This window comes from Hyperolius riggenbachi, chromosome 4 (genome assembly GCF_040937935.1).
Source record: "Hyperolius riggenbachi isolate aHypRig1 chromosome 4, aHypRig1.pri, whole genome shotgun sequence".
Taxonomy (NCBI): domain Eukaryota; kingdom Metazoa; phylum Chordata; class Amphibia; order Anura; family Hyperoliidae; genus Hyperolius; species Hyperolius riggenbachi.
In genome coordinates this window covers 283,836,473-283,859,218 of record NC_090649.1, presented here as the reverse complement: position 1 = coordinate 283,859,218, position 22,746 = coordinate 283,836,473, and the positions used below count along the sequence as shown (strand labels likewise).

The 22,746-nt window shown below is 43.8% G+C and overlaps 1 protein-coding gene across 1 annotated transcript in view; it reads left to right on the top strand.

The window, feature by feature from the left end:
- The window catches only part of ROS1 (ROS proto-oncogene 1, receptor tyrosine kinase), a 189,521-nt gene that overhangs the window by 29,279 nt on the left and 137,496 nt on the right, over window positions 1-22,746 (top strand). The window contains 4 exon segments of the mRNA XM_068233370.1: window positions 721-1,247; window positions 5,998-6,201; window positions 9,202-9,312; window positions 12,368-12,549. Coding sequence (XP_068089471.1) covers window positions 721-1,247; window positions 5,998-6,201; window positions 9,202-9,312; window positions 12,368-12,549 — 1,024 coding nt within the window.

Sequence of the window (22,746 nt, the reverse complement as noted above, 5' to 3'; positions counted from 1 at the left end):
CTGCCTTGCTGTAGACTTGTGTCACCTCGGGCAATCGCATCTCTCGCGATTGCGTTCCTACTTCATATCTGCTGTTGTGTATGCACCATCGCGGGTTGGCGACTAGTTTGGTGCACACACATTCAATCTGTCCCTGTGCTCATTCTCTTTCGCAATCGCTCCTCTTGCGATTGCGTTCTCACTTGATTTCCTTTGTTGTGTGTCCGCCGTCGCAGGGTGGCGGCTAAATTGGTGGACATACATACATTCCTCATCTGTGCTTATTCGGTCTTGTGTCGCTGTTAGCAATCGCCATCTCTGGCGATTGCCTTCTCGCTTTGTCTTCATGGTTGTGTGTTCATCGTCGCAGGGTGGCGACTAGTTTGGTGGACACACATACCCTCTTTCGCTTTGATCTCCCTCTTTCAGGGCTATCTTGCCCTGCGTTTCTTCCCTTCGTGCAATTCCTGTCTGGCGTGTGTGGTAGGGCAGAGGAGCTGTTCCTCTGCACTCCACAGCGCCACCTGCCGACAGGAATTTCCCTCTACAGGTGCATTGCACCTTTTGCTGGGTTCCCTCAAATTACACGCTTGTGGAGGATTTCCGCAGTGTCAGCGCACGTCTTGTGCGCTGATCACGTAGAGAATCCCTCAATCGTTACATAAATGGTATCATCCTGATTTAAAATGTCTCACTTTAGCTCAGTAATACTCATTTTTACATATTTGTTTTTTGTCTAAGGTATTTATTTTTTCTCCTGGATGATGGCATTCACAGAATGATCCTCCCTGAATCTCCTCTGCATAACAATTTCACAGAACATATTGTGGAGAGCACTGACATCCTGGACTTCACCATCAATTTTCAGTCCAAGAGGCTTGTTTTCCTGAAGGCTGCTATTAATCCCGGGACTTTCTACCTAGTGTCTGTTTTTCTAGATGGGACTAACGACCAGCTATTAAGGAAAATAGCAGATCCATCAATTAAGGAAATTAAGAGTTTCCTTTATTTCAATCACCTTCTAATGCTCACAGATGGGAATACTGTGTGGTATGAAGAGTTCTTATATGACCAATACTGGTTTAATGAATACATAGTAACCTGTGACTTTGCTGCTCTGCCATCAGTAGGATTTGATAACATGATCTTATATGGAGAGTCTACTCAACCTACTCCTCTGCCTGGGCAGCCCGAGCTCCTGATGGTAATGTTTGGCACACATTCTGCTGCAATTCTATGGAAGCCACCAAAACTGACTGTTGGAGCCAGTAAGTTTGCTTACATGATAAAGTGTAGTTGACTTCATGTATAAAGGAAAATAGGAGTGTTGCCTATAATAATCAGCTTTTTTATGTTCACTAAAAAAATTAAATGTCTGATAGGCAACTAAGTGTAAATACCGTACAATACATCAATACATATGTATTTTTTAGTCTGCAGACAGCAGGGCAGTAAAATAATTTTAGCTGACCTGCCATAAACATTGAAGACTATTGTTTCAGAAGAGGAATTTTGGGCCAGTGTGTTTGATGCAGTTGTGAACAGGGCCAGCGATACCATAGAGTCTCTCCCTGGCTTGTGCCCTTTGGGGCCCCTGTTCTATTTCATCAGAATAGCAACTCACCTATCCCGGCACGCTGCTCCATTCATGCTCCCCTCCCAAGCACGGAGAAGAGGCAGCCAGTAGGGATGAAGACATGGAGCATGGATGGAGCAGCAAATCAGGATGGGTGAGTTGCTATTCTGACAACAACAGTGCAGGGGCCCTGGAGAATACAGTAAGGTTGAAGGGGGAGATCTGGGGGGCATGGCAGATGGCTCATGTGCCTTGTGGGTTGAATATGCTGGAGGAAAGGGCAGGGGGACCCACCAGGTTAATCTTGCCCTAGGCCCCATTGTGGTTTGAACCGGCCTTGGTTGTGAATGAAGAAAATCCTAGGTGTGCATAGCTGACCAGGTGCTCTCATAAATACATACAAAATTCAGTTGGCCATTTTTAAAAGTTCAGCAGGAGCACCAAGTGAGGAACACAATACTGATGCGTGACTGAACTGGATAAATGCTATCAGCTGGTCCAGAACGCAAAATGTCATATATACGGGTACCTTAATATCTGCGTTCTCTTACATGTAGATGGGGGAATCTGATGGCAGAAAAAAAATCCTCATTTGCTCCCCAAGAATGACTATTATAATATATTTTTTTAGAATAAAACACTGAATTGTAAAAATGTAAAGTGATGGCTAGAGATGTCGTGAACATAGAATTTTCTGTTTGCGAACACGAACTCCCGCAAAATGTTTGCGAACAGGCGAATCTGGCGAACAGCCATACACTTCAATGGGCGCGCGAATTTTAAAACTACAAAGACTGTAATGAAAAAGTTTTTCCAAGGGGTCTAACACCTGGACAGGGGCATGCCAGAGGGGTATCCATGCCAAAAGTCTCACCAAACATTATGGAGTTGACGCAAAGTCGGGTTTTAACTACTTCCCAACTGAGGGCTTTTACGCCTTGACCACCAGAGCAATTTTCACCTTTCAGCGCTCCTTCCATTCATTCGTCTATAACTTTATCATTACTTATCACAATGAAATGAACTATCTCTTGTTTTTTTCACCACCAATTAGGCTTTCTTTAGGTGGGACATTATGCCAAGAATTATTTTATTCTAAATGTGTTTTAATGGGAAAATAGGAAAAAATGTGGGAAAAAAATAATTATTTTTCAGTTTTCGGCCTTTATAGTTTTCAAATAATGCATGCTACTGTAATTAAAACCCATGAAATGTATTTTCCCATTTGTCCCGGTTATAAAACCGTTTAAATTATGTCCCTATCACAATGTTTGGCGCCAATATTTTAATTGGAAATAAAGGTGCATTTTTTTTCAGTTTTGCGTCCATCCCTAATTACAAGCCCATAGTTTATAAAGTAACAGTGTTATACCCTCTTGACATAAATATTTAAAAAGTTCAGTCCCTAAGGTAACTATTTATGTATTTTTTTAATTGTAATTTTTTTTTTATTACAAAAAAAAATGGGGAGTGTGGGAGGTAAGGAGTTAATTTTTAGTGTAAAACTAATTTATTTGTATGTAAAAAATGCTTTAGGGTGTAGTTTTACTATTTGGCCACAAGATGGCAACAGTAACTTTTTGTTTAATGCGACCTCCAAGCGTCCTTCCGGACGCTTGGAGGAAGTACTAGGAGGCTGAGAAAGTTTTTTTTTTTCCTCACAATGATCACGCTGCTTAGCGGAGGAGCAGCAGATCATTTCGGGGCTTAGATCAATGAACTGGAAAGGATTTTCCCGTTCATTGATCTCCGGGCGAGCGGCGGGCAGCGTGTTTACGAGCGGGAGTGCGCGCTACAGCGAGCGGGAGCGCGGGCAGCGGCTGGAGCGCGGAAAGTACGGATTTCTCCGTCCCTGGGGATGAAAGAATGGAAAAAGGGACGGAGAAATTCGTACGCATGGGGGTAAAGTGGTTAAACCCTAATGGCCAGAAATCACACTATGCACAGGTCAGCTCTGGGTGTCAGTGGGCTGTGGAGTGTCTCACACAGAGAGATACAATAGTACTATCAGAATACAGTGAAATAATAATAATGCACTAGAGTGCTTCTGTGCCTGCAACCTAATGAGGCAACCAGGGCCGGGCCGAGGCAGAGGCAAGAGAGGCTCCAGCCTCAGGGCGCAGTGTAGGAGGAGGCGCCCAACTCACTGAGCTATTATTCCCCTATTGTGTTTGAAGCAGAGAGATATAGAAAAGGGCATACATGGCAGTGACTGCAAGCCAGATTGCTAAAGATTAAGGTATTTGGGGGGTTGGGGGCCCTAAGGCACCTCTTAGTCTAATAGCAATCAGTGTGTGACAGCTGGGGTGGGAGGGATGGAGGGGCGCACTTTGGTGTCTCAGCCTTGGATGCTGGAGGATCTTGTCCCAGCTCTGAAGGCAACAGCAGCAGTGTGCACACAGCTCGGAGTGTCAGTGTACTGTGGAGTGCCACACACACAAAAAAACACAGGAGACCGATTTGCTAGCCCTCAGCAGGGCTGCATGGAGTGCATTCACAGCAAGTAAGGAACAAGAAAACAGACCTAGCTAATGCTTTCCCTACCTGTCTGCAGCAAGTCTGACCCTGCTCTCGCTAACAGCCAGCAGCCAGCAGAGAATTGATCCAATATGGCCACCACAACTGCTTTTTGACAGGGGGTGGGGGTCCAGGAAGGGGTGCTAGCTGATTGGCTGCCATGTGTCTGCTGATTGTGAAGTAAAGGGTCAAAGTTTAGCTCAATGATGATGTATAGGGGGTGAATCGGACGGACACGCCAAATGTTTGCTGTTCACTGCAAATGCGAACAGCCGATGTTCGCAGGATACTGCATGTCGGCGAACTGTTTGGGCCATCTCTAGTGATGGCGCACTGGCCTCCCTGACAGCCTCTAACAAACTTGCAGTGTAACTTGCATCCTGTTGTTCTACCTTGACTGACAAGTAGGGCAGAACTGTGGGTGGAGAAACATAACCCCACTCCCACTACAAAGGTATCTCTGTGATCCACAAGGGTTCTTGTAATATCATATTCATTTTGCTGAGGATTTTTTTTAAAACTGACTTCCAAAACAGAAAAAAGGCTTGCAGTTAATTCCTGAAACGTATAGGGCCAAACTAAAATAATTACTTTTTTTTCTCAGCAATAGTGGAGCTTCTCTTTATGAATTCTATAAATTTTTGACTAAATCTGTAATTACGGTCAAATAACAATAAAATTTGCTTTTCAGAGATAACATAATTTTAACCACTAAATTAAGTGACAAGTTAAAGGGTTAAAATACGGGCTTTAGCAAAATAGTTGCACTTTTATACACGCCCGATTTGTGCTAAAGGTGCACAAATAGGGCGTTTACAAATGTCCATTTTGCAGGAAGTGGTTAAAGGGCCACTGTCACAAAAAACTGTAAAATATAAAATGCATGTAAAAACATACAAGTAACAAGTAAGAGCTATATATTACTTTACTCTCATGTTGGTGAGATTGTAGGTATTAAAAATCTGGCAGTTTTGGACTAGTCCATCCCTTCGCGATACTGATCCTTTAAACAGCACCACAGAGTAAATTAGCTGTTTTTATTGTATCAATATGCTGCTAGACTGATACAACAGCCTTCTTTTTCAGGTATAATCTTTCCTCCAATAAATCAAACACCAGTAGTTAGCACCATTTTGATACAATGAAAAGAGCTTATGTACTCTGTGGTCCCAACCCTTTCTTGGACTGTTTTGCTGTTTAGCCCAAGAGAGGTACCATGGGCTTATGGTCTTGGCACACACATTCTCCTCTGATTCTTGGTAGGTGCTCATCCACACTTCGTTTTCAAAGAAGAAAGAAAACCGAGAGCTCAATACAGTGTAGTATGTATTGGAATTGGGAGAATAAATGTAGGTAAATATACTCACAAAACAGGGTTACCGTGCAGGCAACCACTGTAAATGCAGTTGGGGAGATTAAGCCCGTCCCCACTCAGGACTAATATGTCACTCTCTGTAGATCAGGAAATAAGGGTATAAACACCCCTCCATCCAGAGTGGACACTGGTATTGTAGAACGTGAACAGAGGCGCCAAAAGGATAAGATATGCTAAAATTGTTAAAAATGTTAGGGAGGTAGTGGTGGACTCACTATCCCAAAACAGACATGAAGCTGTCGATTATCAAGAAGAAAAATGTATTTACATACTCCAAATATAACAGGCAGCGCGTTTCACAGATATGTCTGTTTTGGGATGGTGAGTCCACCACTACCTCCCTAACATTTTTAACAATTTTAGCATATTTTATCCTTTTGGCGCCTCTGTTCACGTTCTACAACACTTTGTTTTCAGTATATCACACAGTCCAACACAATAAACAAGGATCTGTGCTGGTAACATAATGCATGCGTTAATGTACTGTGTATAATACATCTATATCTGTTTTCAAGTTCTCTGTCTAAATTTATCTTCTGCCTCTTTAAAGGTGCTGCTGCTTGGCAGAAGTGGACATACAGTGTTTCAATCACATCAAGGCATGAAATACAAGTCTTCTCTAATATTAGTTCTACAGAGATGACTTTGACAGGTCTGAATATGTCTACCAGATATGAGATAACTGTAAGGGCATCATCTCCTGCTGGGCTAAGTGACTGGGCAAATCCTGTGGTAGGAACCACACTAGACTCAGGTAAATTAGAAATTAAATGCTCCAATATATTTTGGTTTCTTTAAAGCCCATGACAAGACTAAAAACTTAAAAACTTAAACTTATTAAAACTTTAAGTGTTCTTTTGGCTTAAAAAGTTGTAAATACTTTCATCAAGGTTTTGCTGCTTACAGCAGTGTGAATGGAGAGCAAATGAATTGCATTGTTTATAAAGGTGTGTGCAAGTAAGATCTAAATTTGGGCATGCTGGGCTTCTTTCCCTTGTCCTATGAGAGTCAGGGCACATTTGAGGGCACTGCCATCACAGGTTCATTTACTGGTGAATCAGGTTTTGAGCTATCCATCTTAATTGGTGAGTTAAAGTGCCCATACACTAACTCGATTTCCCGCCGATAGACAGCAGATTTGATCACTGTGATCGAATCTGCAGTGAAATCAATAGCGCAAATGAGGACCGATCAACCGATTTCCATCCGAAATCGATCGATTCCGTCGATCTGTCCAGGGCGAAAATTTTGCTAGATCGCCGGCCGGTCGGGAGCACATTGTTAGCAGCGTTCGATTCAGCGATGACCGCCGCAGCAATAATCTCACCTGTTCCAGCGGCGCGAGTCCCCACATTCGTGCGATCCCTTTCTCTGGCTGGCTGAATCTTCTCCATCTTCTCTTCACTTCCTGTCCTGTCCTGTGGACCAGTGAAAATTCAAACAGTAGAGTGTGCTCTACTATTTGAACTTCCCCTTCTCCCAGGATGGGACAGGGAGTGAGGAGGAAATGAAGAAGACCAGCCGAAGAAAGGGACAGCACAGACCCGCGGACTCATGCCAGCGGAACAGGTAATGTATTGCTGCTGGCAGGGGGAGCAGGAGTGACCTGAGGCCAGGCCCGGATTTATATCACAGGAGCCTATAGGCACAGATGTCCTGGCACCCTAGACTTTGCCCTCCATAAACCTACAAACACCAGCCAAACCACACCCCAAATGTGCTGCCTGGCCCAGCTGTCACTTCTCCATTACTTCCCTTGCCCGTCATAGGTAGCTACAGGTGCCACTTAGTATTATGTAGCCAGAGCTATCCAAAGTATTAAGTGGCTAGAGGTGCTCCCAAAGTATTAGGTTGCTATCAGTGCCCCCAACTAAGGGGAGACCTGGTCAGTGGAATGCTGAAACCCAGGTGAGTAACCTCTCATTTACACTTCACTTGAAACTCTGCATAGTTAAGGTAGGAGAGAGGCACTTGGGGAGGGGAGTAAGCCGCCTTTTTCATCATCAGGCGCCTGTAGGCACGTGCCTACAGTGCCTTATGGTAAATCCGGCCCTGCCTGAGGCAGGAGGCAGCAGCAGCTCCACAGATTGTGAATCGATTTCATGCTGAAATTGATTCAAAATCTGTGTGCAATGTATGGGCAGCCATTAGATCCCTCTCTGATCAGATTAGAACAGAAAGGGATCTATCTGTTGGTCGATCTGGTGGCAATCGACAAGTGTATGGCTGCCTTTTGAGGTGATTTATTAACTTCCTTTAGCATGACTTGATTTCTTTTCTGTAATAAAGGTGACAAAAGTTTGGAAACCTGACCTGAGTCATATTAGATCACAGGAAGGAACAGTGAAAGGCTAGTGACATGTGACTAGTGGCATTTATTACTTCAGGTTTTACTGAATTTATCACAAAAAGTTTTGTTTTCAGGTGCGTACATGTAACTGCAATTAAATGAATTGCTAGAATGTGATATGGCCCAGGGGAGAACAGCAACCGTTTGGTACAAATGGAATGAAGCAGATTTTTCATCAGACAGTCTTGCTGCTGTTTAGAATCCAGTCTTCAAAATTCAGATCTTATGCTACTAAGATTCCATTAGTACTGCACAAGCAAAGCATTATTATATATATTTATCTGTAGACTCTGTAGTGGTTATTGCTCTGCACTTCTTGCTTCTCACATTGAGCACTAGAGCCCTAACAGAGAAGCAGAAAATGCCGGGCGGCAACACTACAGGGGAGACAGATGGACCTGCAATGCCTGGAACTTGAGGGGTATGGAGGTTGCCATATTTATTTATTTTTAAACAATGCACATTCCCTGGCTGTCCTGATGATCATCTACCTTCAATTCATTTAGTCATAGACCCTGAACAAGCATGCAGGTCAGATGTATGACTGGATTTGCCGCATGCTTGTTTCAGGTGGGTGACTCATACAGGGCCGGCGCTACCATAGAGGCAAAGGAGGCAGCTGCCCCAGGGCCCCAGAGCTTGTAGGGGCCCCCAGTGGCAACAAGAGGAAAAACATTTTTTCAAATCGACCTTATAGTTTTTGAGAAAATCGATTTTAAAATTTCAAAGGAAAAAAAATACACATTTAAAAACCAGCCGACTTTAATGGTTAATAGCAAATCCACCTTAAATTCTAGAAATGGATATGTTAAGGAGATCATTGGGAATAAGAGGAAAAAACAATTTTTCAAAAAGACCTTATAGTTTTTGAGAAAATCGATTTTAAAGTTTCGAAGGAAAAAAGTATACTTTTAAATGCGGTAAATGTCACTTTTAGTAGCAAAGCTAACAGCGGTGTAATTTTACATGCATCAAAAGAAAGAGCAATAAATTTCCTGACGGGGTTTCCAGGGGGTCCATACGCAGCCGCAGCGCTTTGGCCAGGGATCGCTATACAGCCGCAATATGGCTGTATGAAGATTCCTGGCATTTTTTTCCTATTTTCCCCCCAAAATTTTTATGTTTAGAGTGTGGGAATTTTTTTTTTTAATTATGTGGGGTCCCCCTCCTGAAACTTTTTAACCCCTTGTCCCCCATGCAGGCTGGGGTAGCCAGAATGTGGAGCTCTGACCGATTGGGGCTTCAAACCCTGACTATACCAGCTGCAAAAAAGGTCCCTTAATGCCAATTTTTGCTCAGGGGTATCTGTTTGGGGGGGCCCCAAGTAATTATGGCAGCCTCCATATCCCTCTCACTACAGGTGTCCGTTAAATAAATAATCCAAAATTCCATATTCATTTTCAGTGAAAGAAGACCTGTACTTCATAGCAGCAGCCAGTACTGGAGTATGGAAACAAAGTTTGGACAAGTTTGGATCTGGGAGTCTTCTAAGTGACAAGCTTAGATTTGTGTCAGGTAAATATTTTTCTGCAAAATTAAGTTACAATCTTATATTTATATAGGGTGCGGGCTTCATTGTTCATTCATTTACCACATTGTAAGGTGGACATGGTTGCTTGGATACCCCCAATCACGATTCGAGTGAATTCAAATCTGAGTATGCTCAAATCCAGATTCGGTCATGATCATGATCCCAGATAGAAACAGATATCCGACTCGAGTGCGGTTTTGAGTCGAATAACTGCATGTAATCACAAATCACGAGTCGTCATTCGTGATTAAAATGGGGGGGGGTACACCAAAGATAATAAGGTTGTTGCTTCATTGTGGACAGACCAAATTTGATCAGCTACCAGAGCCCGGGGACCATATGGGCATGAAAATCGCCACGGCCTGCAGTCTGGCCATGGTGCGCACCAGTCCAGCATGGCCGTCACTACACTAACAGCTGTTTGCGGTGCGTTACACGGTGAGTTTGGTGTATCAGTGTGAAGCAGAACTCTAATTACACTCCCTGATTGATGTATACACATGCAAGATGTTTAAAGCACTTTAGGCCTGCAATTTAGCATTCAATGTGACTTTTGCCCTTAAAACGCTGCTTTGTGTCAAATCCAGATTTTTCCCCGGCACTTTTGGCATCTATCCCACTCATCCATGCAAAAACTCAGATGTTAGACCGCTTGCACTGATCTGATTTTTGACAAATCTGCCCCATTGTAAATTGGTTTACTGCAAAACCAGGGCAGTGTGCAAGAGACTTTAAGTGAACCCAAAGTGAAAATAAACTGATGAGATAAACAATTGTATTTATGTAGCAATGGAGGAGGCAAGGAGTCGGCAGTACAGTGAACGTCTGTGATATGATGGAGTATGACAAAATACACGCACCTCTAAATACTCTGGCACAGCCAGCGTGCTCTGATGTAAAAAGTCAAATGTTTTTGCAAGGAAGAGAGGGAGTGGGAATCGGCACGCACTGCAAATCGCTGTATTTATTCCAGAGTGTAGCAAAACACAATCCAATACATGCAGGAAAAATGTGACATACCGTTGCTTAAGGGAACCTAAACTGAGAAGGAGATGGATTTTTCCTTATAAAATAATACCAGTTGCCCGACTCTCCTGCTGATCCTGTGTCTCTAATACTTTTAGCCACAGCCCCTCAACAAGCATGCAGATCAGGTGCTCTGACTGAAGTCAGACTGGATTAGCTGCATGCTTGTTTCAGGTGTGTGATTCAACCATTACTGCAGCAGGACTGCCAAGCAACAGGTATTGTTTAAAAGAAAACATCCATATCCCTCTCAGTTAAGGTTCCCTTTAAGAGGCGATGAAGTGGTGGTGGGTGCTGGGCACAAATATTCACCACCTTTTAAGCAACGGTATGTCACATTTTTCCTAAATGTATTCGATTGTGTTTTGCTACACTCTGGAATAATACAGCGTTTTGCAGTGCTGATTCCCTCTCCCTCTCTTTCTTGCAAAAACAATTGTATTTATTGTCCTACTCCTAAAAATGACTTTTTTTTCGATATCCCATGGATTTATTTTATATTTAAACATTTACAAAGTAGATTTAATGTTTTGTTGCTTCTGCTAAGTGGCTGTCTATTAAAATATAAAACTTAAAATATATGAACTATTGACCTTTTTTTTTTGTCTCCTTCTGCTCTCGGAAGTTGTATTCTGCCAGGAAAACTTTTAGGGCTGTAATCTGTTTATCAGTGATGTTTACAATATTCCAGAAAAGGTACCAACAAGACAGAAGCTTTCACTTCCATGCCTAAAATGAACTCTTTCAGGCAGCAAAATAGAACAAGTAAAACAGCCTCGTTATTTATATGGTTTGCACTGTACATACACATGTTTATCTCATTATGTCACATGTCGCCCCGGGTACACTTTAAGGTGTGTACACACAGGTAAATACTGCCATCAACAGGGATTGGAAGTCAACCGGAAGATTAGGAGTTGCCATACACACGGTAGATTCTCAGTGGAGGTGATGACAGCAAAAGTACCTGAGTTTCAGGTGGAACTTTGTTTAACCCCCTCCCTCCCGCCTAACGTCAATCGGCGGTGAGAGGGTGGCACCAATAGGACTGCCTAACGCCGATTGGAGTCAGGTCTTGTAGGTGGAGAGTAGCGGGGGAATACATGCGCAGATGCGCGCGCATCCCTGCTTAGTTATGGAGCACAGCCTGCCAGCCACAATCGGAACTGGCAGACTGTAAATAAACAAGGAACAGACACAATTCCGTGTACAGTGCTGCGATCTAGTGCAGCTCTGTACGGGGGACAGCTCTGTCACTGAGCTGTCCCCAGGAGAGGCTCACAATCTGATCCCTATCATAGGCTGATGCCTATGAGAGGTGATCACAGGGATTGGATCTCGGGGGGAGGGAGGGAAGGGGGTGGAATAAATTTAAAAAAATACACATTTTTATTTTTTAAAAATACAATAAAATGAATATTAAAAAAAAATCACAGCAGCAATCAGATCCCACCAACAGAGATCTCTGTTGGTGGCCAGAAAAGGAAGCAAGATTAATTTGGCTGCTAAGTTGTATGGCCGTGCTATAAACTGTTAAATTTGCAGAGTGCTGAATTGTAAAAAAATCGCCTGGTCACTAGGGGGGTGTAAGCCTGTGGTCCTCAAGTGGTTAACAGACATGCCCACTGTGCAGTGGTAGTGTATAGATTTCTGACTGGCATACATTTACCCTTTAAAAATAGTAATTGATGCAGGAACTTTTAGTTCATACCATGAAAATAATGATACTAAATGCTTTAAACTTTAATGTTTACCATTAATGTGCACTCTAAATAATATTAGAATAAGGTAATCATAAATATAAAAACTCTTCTAAGAAAAAACACACAAAATAGATCACTGATTTTAATACAATCACCATAAATAATCAATCATTTCTTATGCTAGAAATGCTTTCTGTACCCTGTCTGCATCCTTCTCTTGACGGTTTCAATAAAAGTTATTGTTAAAAAGAGAAATGCTTTCTGTGCATATTACAGCAGGTGTTTTATGGTTTATTTTTTTGCTTTCCAGATCTAGACTGGTACAACAGCACCCTCTACTGGAGCAATGAAACAGGACATGTCCACATGTGGACTATAAGTAATACAGCTAACGTTTCCCCTGTGTACATACCTGGAATAAGAAGAGCTGGCCCTTTGTCATTTGATTGGATTGGACATTTTGTCTACTGGGCTGACAAAGTAAATGCTAAGGTATGAAAATATTTGCTATGGATTCAGTGAGTAAGCATACCCTATGTTTGATGCTGCATAGAGATAAGTGAACTGAATGGTATAGATTAGCCTCTGTCCTTCAGTATCTCTCTAAATGCTGGGAACACACGATGAGGTGTTTTTTTTGGCAGATTTTTTTTCCGATCGATTTTCTGATTGTTTATTTGATCGATTTCCACTCTCCTCCAAGAGAAAATCAGAAAAATGATCAAAATCAGATCGGGCCTGTTGGAAATTATCTATCGAACCATCTATCTGCCCAAAAACTTTGGGCTCTGGGCTGGGCTGGCAGATTTTTGAAAATGTTTACACTGTTTTGACATACTTGTAAACAGCCTAATAACAGAAGTCAGATAGACCAACATATGGTACTAGTTTGAATTAGGCTTATTCAATAAGACTGTACAAAGAGAAATAATCAGTGACTCGGTCATCAAGATCGTAATCCTCACCACTGTATGTTTTCGAGCATTCCTCTGTGTTTATAATTATAAGGCCCGCTCCCCATCTGCCGTCGGACCACATGCGGCCAACGGAAGCAGTGTCCGCTCCAGTGGTCTGCTGCGTTTTGGCTGTCCAGGGTGAATGCACTCCCTCACTGGCTATGTGGAAAATACATGCTTACTACAACAGATGGAAAGGATCTGCTGCAGACTGCTGGGTGTGAACAGCTCCTATACTATATAGAAAATAGGAGCCATCACTGTCAGTGTTGCGATGATCAGAAAATGCATACAAAATGTCAGTTTTCATCATCACAAAACTGACAGTGAATGGGCTCTTATTCACTACATCCAGTCTCTGCATCCAGCTCAATAACAGAAAATCTCAAAGCAGTCATTTTGATTAGTGTAAATGACTGTATATTATAAGTATTACTGTAAGTATATGGGTTCTTTCTGCAACTGTGCATCTATTCATAAACACCCACTTCCTGTGAATTACAAGTCTGTGTCCTCAAGTAGAAGACACGTCTATTGTAATGCAGGGACACTGGAGAATGTGGCCTGGTATCTATTGTTCTTCATATACTGGTTGTCACATGGTCACAGCAGACTTATCTGGTGGCCATACACAATACCATTTTTTTATATATTTCTGTTCAGTTTGAGAATTACAATCAATTGTTAGGATTAATTGTAGCATTTGAAAAATCTGACTAGTGTACCACAAAGCTGTGTTTATTTTTTTCCCCAATTATGACAAAAAATGATTGAAAACGGAACAAATTACTTTGGCCTATAAATCAATGCTTAGTGTGATTTGCCTTCTTAAAACAGAAGGTACTTGCGATAATTCAGCTTTGAGGCGATAATTCAGCTTTAAGTGAACATCTGTGGTACCCACAATACACTGCTACTGAATATGCAAATTACCTCTTTATGCCCCTGAAGCCAGGCTAGCATCCAGAACCGCTGGTGTATAGCAAGGCTATAGCTTTACATTTTACAGGGCCACATCAACCCCACATGCAGACAACCTGCTTCAGACTTTTGGTCCTTCTCAGTGCATGGCAGGAATTGATAATGCTCTATGGGATAGGGCTTGGACCAGTACAACAGAGTTCACCCCGAGCTGCTCAGTTACTCTGTTATGTTGTACTGTCCAAGCCCTATCCCATAGAGCCATATCAATCCCTGCCATGCACTGAGGAGGACCAAAAGTCTGAAACAAGCTGTCTGCATGCGGAGTTGATGTAATTCCGTAAAATGTAAAGCTATAGGCTTGCTATACACCAGCGGTTCTGGATGCTAGTCTAGCTACAGGAGCATAAAGAGATCATTTGCATATTTAGTAGCAGTGCATTTTGGTTAACCACAAATGTTCACTTAAACCTGAATTATCGCAAGTACCTTGCAAATTACACTTAGCATTGCTTTTTAGTAGGATGGCTTTTCAGTCTCTTTTAGTCCCCTTTACATTCCTAGTAATTTTGGGTCACCCCGAGCTGCTTGGTTACTCTGCATATAAATCAAGAAATTGACAATCTGTCCTGCACCATTCAATTTGCCAAACAATTGGCCAGAAAAATCCACCAATTCTGATCTACTTTTATCGAAAAAAGGGAAATTTGATTTCTGGAACAAATAATAATAATAAAAAAACCTTAGGGTTTTTGTTTTTTTTGTATTAATGATTTTTTAAACTACCTAACGACCGCGTCACGCCAATGGGCATGACCGCGGTGGCAACCCCAGGACTGCCTTACGCCGATTGTCATCAAGTCCTGGAGCTGCAGTTTGGCAGGGAATGCGTGCGCGCACGCGTGATCGCTCCCTGCCGGTTCACGGAGCGGAGGAGGGAGTAAAAAGCCTCCCCTTTCTAATAAAAAAAAATAAATATTGCAGCAGCGATCAGATACCTCTGGCAGAGTGTCCTATTAAGGACAACAAAAGGAGGTAAAAAATCAGGTGTGTGCTAAGTTGCAGCGTTATGCAGCACCCTGACCAAGCTGCATAGCCCTGTATTGTAAGAAATAGCCTGGTCTTTAGGGGGGTGTAAGCCTATGGTCATCAAGTGGTTAATCAAATTGCTGTAAAATTGGATCATATTATAGTATTGTGCGTGCCAACGGTGGCCACCTAGAAGCAGAGGAAAGGCATGATAGCCAGATACGTAGCAACAGAATTGACAGCTTCCATCAAACTATCACTTCAAGTTTCCTTTAGGCTGGGAGCACACTTGCGCTGGTGATTTTGTGGGCGTTTTTGGGTTTGTGGTGCTCTATGCTCATTCTGTGTTTGTGATCACATCGGGAAACCCGTGCTTCATATGGGAAAACGCAAACAGCTTTGTGATTTAAAATCCTGAGGAAGTGAGCGTAAAACGTAAAAGAACGCAAACATGTGAGTGAAGGGATCATTGAATGCAATGGCCAGTGCAGAAGTACAATTCTGATATGGGTGCCTCCTGCCTTAAAGTTCAACTCCAGCCAAATGTTTTATTTTACAGCAGTTTTGGATACAGTAAGTAAAGATGCCGATTACTCGATTTGCGCCATTGATCTCCTGTAGATTCAATCATAATAAATAAATCAGGCAGAGATTGAAGCCATGACGTGGCTGCCCAATCGCCCTTTCAATCGATCTGGCATGCTGGAAATATCTCACTTGCCGCTGGGTACTTGTCCCATGTTACCCCACCACATGTACTGACTTCAGGGGGAACATGGTCTAGGCACTCCTGGTGGCAATAGAGCGCCAAAATACATGAGGAAGCATGCCAGCTGACAGCTGTGCCTGTAAGGCCCCATTCACACTTGGACGTTTTGCCAGCGATTTCGGCAAAACGCTCAAATGCTAGCGCTTTTGAAAGTGCTAGTGTTATAAAACCCTATGGGCCCATTCTTACTTGGGCGATTTGCGCTAATTGCTGTAAATTGCCCCAAATTGCGAAACGCAAACGCATAGCGTGCACCTTTTTCAGGCGATTTCCCGGCGAACATGTTTCAGTGCTATAGGAGCAATAAACGTGATCGCAGAGAAAACACTGTCGAGTGATTTTTTCCACGTGAAATCGCTGAAAAATCACTCCCGCAAAACGCCAGCAAAAATCGTCTGCGTTTTGTACTTCTAAGTGTGAATGGGGCCTAATACTTCTTAGCATTACATGGGGTAAGACCTGACGGCCCGGCAGATGGAGGCAGTAGATTTCATGCTGAAATCTGTTGGAAATCTGTATGCAGTGTGTGGACAGTCAGCGAATAGATCCCTCTATGATCAGAGGGCCAATCTGGTGGCCATCAAGTAATGTATGGCCAACTTAAAGTTTAGAACCTCATTGAGGCAGGGGTCACACTTGTCTTTCAGTTTCTACACTTTTCAGAAAACTGAAAGACAAATGTGACCTCTACCTTACAACAGCTAATGTAATTTATAGAGAAAACTGACAAATTGCGCAAGATGTCAGTTTTTTTTCTGCATGCGAAATCTGCATTAAAGTGTGACCTAGCTCATTGATTAACATGAGTTCTCAGTTGAAGTCAGTTTTTCTGTGCAGAAAACGCATACGAAAGCCGGTAAGTGTGACCCCTGCCTCATGGTTTTTTTTCCTCCTGTTTTCTCCCCATCTGGGAATAATTTCTAACCTTCCTGCTGCGACTGGATTGTAAACTTAGAGAAACTGTGTTATGCTGGGCATACACGGCAGGAAGGGAGGCTTATCAATCGAGCCTGAGGGCTCGATTGATAATATCCGACGTGTCTGATACCCTGCCGGATCGATACTGTGCTCAATACCGGCGGGGAGAACAATGCCCAGAAACGAGCGGCTCATTAGCCGCTCCAGCGGGGACAAGCGGCAATCGATCCGCGCGCACGCGCGGACGAGCGGGGATGCACCGGCATCGAGCCGGCGCATAATTGAATAGAGAAACGTGCCGTGTATGCCCGGCATTATGTTTATAAATAGTATCAACAGAGAAGAGCTACATTAAACAGCTGTTAATGAGTAACCACATATTTAAGTACCTGAGCCCTCTGGACAGAAGGTTGATAAATTATATTTACACTTCGCATTATGCAATCTGATGTTTGCACTTGTAAATTAGCAATAGCTGAATGAAGGGTGTGTGCTGCTGATATCTTGCAGCTTGGCCTGTCTGTAGATCTGCCCAGCGAGATGATACGTGAAGAATAAAGGCACTACACTACACACTGACCGCCATGCACTGTGCAAAGTGGTGCCAGGCTCTAGTGACACGATTCATTACATGTCATTTATTACTGTGATAGTCATCATGTCTGCAGGGATAATATATGCTAATCATTTACCAGCATTTCAACAGACAACAATACAGATGCTAAAATGCAAGATCCAACTTGTAACGTTTTATTTTCTGATTAAAGTAGACCTGAACTCTTGCACAGGACACAATGAAAACATAACAGAAATGCACCTTTAGGCCTCTTTCACAGTGCGACGTTAAAGTCGCACATTAGAAATGTTTCAACGCAGACTAACACACAGCAATACTAAGTCTGTGTGACATTCACAGTGCACACGTAGCGTTTGTGTGTAACGTGTTGCGTTATTAGAAAGTGCTGGACGCTATGCGTTACACACGTTATTAACTGCATTGGACTGTTTGCACATGCTCAGTAATGACTTGGAAGCATACTGTAAGCATACTCAGCAATGACTTGGAAGCATACTACAATGCCTGTATGCTCTACTGTATGCGACGATAACGGGGCATTAAGTTACGTTGCGACTTTTTGGGGGCGTTGCGTTGTAATTTTGCGTTGCGACTTTAACATCGCATAAAAATGCAACGTCCTACTGTGAAAGAGGCCTAAATGAATTTAAAGAGTTAAGCCTTTGTAATTCCCCCTCATTTGTGTCTAATCACTAGTTGTCATTTGATCTGTCCTCTGTGTCACATGACTGCCTATGGCAGATAAGCAGATAAGCCCATTTGAAAGCACAGACTGTAAGGCCACATACACACATCAGACCATAGTCTTTTGAAAATGAAAGATCACAGACCAATTTTACCCCCTTCCATGTAGTATGAGAGCCATACCTACACAGTCTTTTCTATGGAGCTGAACTCCCCATCAGAAAAAAATCTTTGCAAGATGCTGCACACACAGATGCTGTACACATGCAACAGATCAGTATCTGCAAAAGATCTGTTCCTGCCAAAGATCCGTTCCTGCAAAATGCATTCATAGTCTATGAGATCTGCAGATCCTCATACACACCTTATTTAACAGACATTCATCTGCAGATCAGACAATCATCTGCAGATCTGAAAATCCATCCTGGTGGATCTGATCTGCAGATGAATGTCTGTTAAACAAGGTGTGTATGATGATCTGCAGATTTCATAGACTATGAATGCAATTTGCAGGAACAGATCTTTTGCAAATACTGATCTTTTGAATGTCTACAGCATCTTTGTGTGCAGCATCTTGCAAAGATTTCTGTCTGATGGGGAGTGCAGTTCCATAGAATAGACTGTGTAGAGTATGGCTCTCATACTACATGGAAGGGGGTAAGATTGGTCTGTGATCTTTCATTTTCCAAAGACTATAGTCTGATGTGTGTATGAGCCTTAAGCAGTATTGTATGTCTGCTTCCATGAATCAGGAAGTAGAAACTGTGCAGATTTATTTTAGGATTTTTATCAGCTGTAACAAAGAAATGTTTTTTGTTTTAAGTTTATTATGCTGTTGTGTATCTTTTAGAGCAGAGAGGAGTTCTGAGTTCAGGTCCACTTTAAAGTGAACCTGAACTCTTGCACAGGACAAAAGGAATAGTTTAATCTGTCTAATTCCCCATCATATGTGACTAATCGAAAATGTTATTTGATCTCTTGGGTGTGTCAGCTGGCTGCCTCTGCAGAGCAGCTAATTTGTAAACACAAGATATTAACCCTATGTCTGCTTCCATGAAAGCAAGAAGTAAACACACTGCAGATTTATTGCAGGATTTGTATCAGCTGTAAGAAAGAAATGTTTTTCTTTAAAGTTCTGAATTCAGGTTTGCTTTAAGCTAGTTAGCTCACCTAACTTAACTGGTTTGGGACCGGCCATAGTTAAAACTATGCTGCACTAGTTGCGTAGTTTAAATGCCTCCCAATCCTGTGCGCGGGGCACAGTATGGTGTCCCCTCCAATACAGAACTCAACTGTCTAAAGACAGCTGAGCTCCGTAACTTGGTCAGGAATCGTTTTCATTGGCTTCTGACCCCCTGATCACTGTGAGTCAATCGGGATGTGTAAAAAGAAAAAAAAAGGCTCTAGTCCTTAAAGAGACTCTGTAACTTTAAAAAGATCCCCTGGGGGGTACTCACCTCGGGTGGGGGAAGCCTCCGGATCCTAATGAGGCTTCCCACGCCGTCCTGTGTCCCACGGGGGTCTCGCTGCAGCCCTCTGAACAGCCGGCGACAGGCCCGACTGTAAATTCAATATTTACCTTTGCTGGCTCCAGCGGGGGCGCTGTGGCTGCTTTAGGCTCGGAAATAGACGGAAATACCCGATCTCCATCGGGTCCGCTCTACTGCGCAGGCGCCGGAGACTTGCGCCTGCGCAGTAGAGCGGACCCGACGGTGATCGGGTATTTCCGCCTACTTCGGAGCCGACAGCCGTCAGAGCTCCTGCGCAGGAGCCAGGAAGGTAAATATTACGTCACGGCTGTACGGAGGGCTGCAGCGAGACCCCCGAGGGACGCAGGACGGCGTGGGAAGCCTCATTAGGATCCGGAGGCTTCCCCCACCCGAGGTGAGTACCCCCAGGGGACGTTTTGCCGTTACAGTTCCTCTTTAAAGGGGAACTGAAGTAAGAGGTAGACGGAGGCTGCCATATTTATTTCCTTTTAATCAATACCAGTTGCCTGGTAGCCCTGCTGGTTTATTTCTCTGCAGTAGTATCTGAATAACACCAGAAACAAGCATGCAGCTAGTCTTGTCAGATCTGACTTTAAAGTCTGAAACACCTGATCTGCTGCATGCTTGTTCAGGGGCTATGGCTATAAGTACTAGAGGCAGAGGACCTGCAGGGCTGCCAGGCAACTGGTATTGCTTAAGAGGAAATACACATGGCAGCCTCCATAGACTTCTCTCTTCAGTTTCCCTTTAAAGCGGACCTGAATTCAGAACTTCCTCTATGCTCTACAAGATAAGCATAATATCCTTTACTTCCTGGTTTGCTGGGAGCATATGAAGGGTTAACATCCTGTGTTTACATATTAAGGTGGCCATACACTCGTTAGATTAGCAGCAGATAGATCATCAGATAGATTTCTGATCTATCTGATGTGTTTAGGAACATTTTTTACTAGGAACAGATTTTCAATAGATTTCAGTTTGAAATCTATTGAAAACCGATCTGATGGCATTTTTTTTGCCATCAGATTTCCATTAGGGCCAATACAAAATGATAAGCAATCTCAACAGATCGACTTAGATTTTCCAGCCTGCCAGATCGATTGAAATCGATCAAAATCGATCGAAATTGGCCGCAAGTCGATCAATTGGTCAATTGATTTGCAATCGACCAATCGATCGGCCAAAAATCGGCTGAGTGTATGGGCCCCTTTAGCCCTCAACTTGGCAGAGTAGGCAGACAGCTGGGAGATCATATTACATTAGCTCGTTATTTGCTGAGAATTATACTTGTTGTTCTCTATAAACACCTGCAGGGTGGACACAGGGTGGATTTCTCTGTGTTCTCTCTTCTCGCCTGTGTAAGGCCCAGTGCACACCAAAAACCTCTAGCAGATCTGCAAAACTCTAGAGTTTTTTAACCACCCTGGCGTTCTATTAAGATCGCCAGGGCGGCTGCGGGAGGTTTTTTTTTAAATTAAAAAAAAACTATTTCATGCAGCCAACTGAAAGTTGGCTGCATGAAAGCCCACTAGAGGGCGCTCCGGAGGCGTTTTTCCAATCGCCTCCGGCGCCCAGAATAAACAAGGAAGGCCGCAATGAGCGGCCTTCCTTGTTTTGCTTAGATCGTCGCCATAGCGACGAGCGGAGTGACGTCATGGACGTCAGCCGACGTCCTGACGTCAGCCGCCTCCGATCCAGCCCTTAGCGCTGGCCGGAACTTTTTGTTCCGGCTACGCTGGGCTCAGGCGGCTGGGGGGACCCTCTTTCGCCGCTGCTCGCGGCGAATCGCCGCAGAGCGGCGGCGATCGGGCAGCACACGCGGCTGGCAAAGTGCCGGCTGCGTGTGCTGCTCTTTATTTGAACAAAATCGGCCCAGCAGGGCCTGAGCGGCAGCCATCGGCGGTGATGGACGAGCTGAGCTCGTCCATACCGCTAAGATGGTTAAGCAGATTTCAGAGTGATTCTAGGCATGTTCAGAGACATTTTCTAAACATGCCTAGCATTTTTTTGGAGCGTTTTTTGTGTAGCTGAGTTCAAATATTGTTACAGTAAAACTGTTACTGAACAGCTTCTGTAACAAAAATGCCTGAAAAACTGTTATGATCTAGCATTTTTCAGAGCTGTTTTCCACTTTCCTATACTTTAAAGAGACTCTGAAGCGAGAATAAATCTCGCTTCAGAGCTCAAAGTTAGCAGGGGCACGTGTGCCCCTGCTAAACCGCCGCTATCGCGCCGCACAAAGGGGGTCCCTTCACCCCCAAACCCACCCCAGCACGACTTGGTCGTGCATTTGGTCGCTCCTGGAGGCAGGGCTAACGGCTGCAGCCCTGCCTCCAGTCGCGTCTATCAGCGGCGCATCGCCGCCTCTCCCCCGCCCCTCTCAGTGAAGGAAGACTGAGAGGGGCGGGGGAGAGGCGGAGATACGCGCTGACAGACGCGCGTGGGGCAGGGCTGCAGCAGTTAGCCCTACCCCAATGCGGAAGCGCTCCCCCGCATTATGGAGGGGATTTGGGGGGACAGGGACCCTCGTGCAGCCGCGGGATAGCGGCGTTTTAGCAGGGGCACAAATGCCCCTGCTATTTAGGAGGTCTGAAGCGAGATTTATTCTCGCTTCAGACTCTCTTTAAGGCCTCGTTCACATCAGGGCCGTTTCTGTGCGCTTTTTTACAGCGCACTGCCCTGTGCGTTCAGCAAGGTATTGATTTTCCCATGTAATTAAATGTGGCTGGTTCACATCTATGCGCTGCGCTGAGCAGCATTACAAAAACATAGGGTTGCATGCATTTCTGTGCGTTGAGCTGTAAAGCACACATCAATAAGTGAATGGATGCGCTTTTTAAGCGCATACAAGCGCATAGAAGCGCATGCGTTTTTTACCCCTATTTGGAAAAAAAATACATTTACATAGAAAAACAAAGCTTTTTTGACAACTGCTACTGCTACATTAAGCAAAACGTGCCTTAAAGAAGTGCAGCGCAACGCACAGAAACGCACACTAAAGCGCGCGCACAAGCGCATGCGGTTTTTACCACACGCTTTCACACGTTTCTCAGCGCAGCAGATGTGAACGAGGCCTAAGGCAGAAACGCCTCCGAAATGTAAAAAATGCTGCAGCCCCCCCGAGTTTGTGGAAAAAAATGAACTGCTCTGGTGTGCACCATCCCATTCACTTTCATTAGCCAAGTGGTTTTCCCCCTGCAAGCGTTTTAAAAAACGCTTCACAACCGCTCTGGTGTGCACCAGCCCTATGAGTTCAGGTCCGCTTTAAAGGGACCAGAGCCGTTAGTCCGAAAGGAATTAAGGTGTGTACCCTTGCACAATTACTGTCACTCACAGGGATTGGAA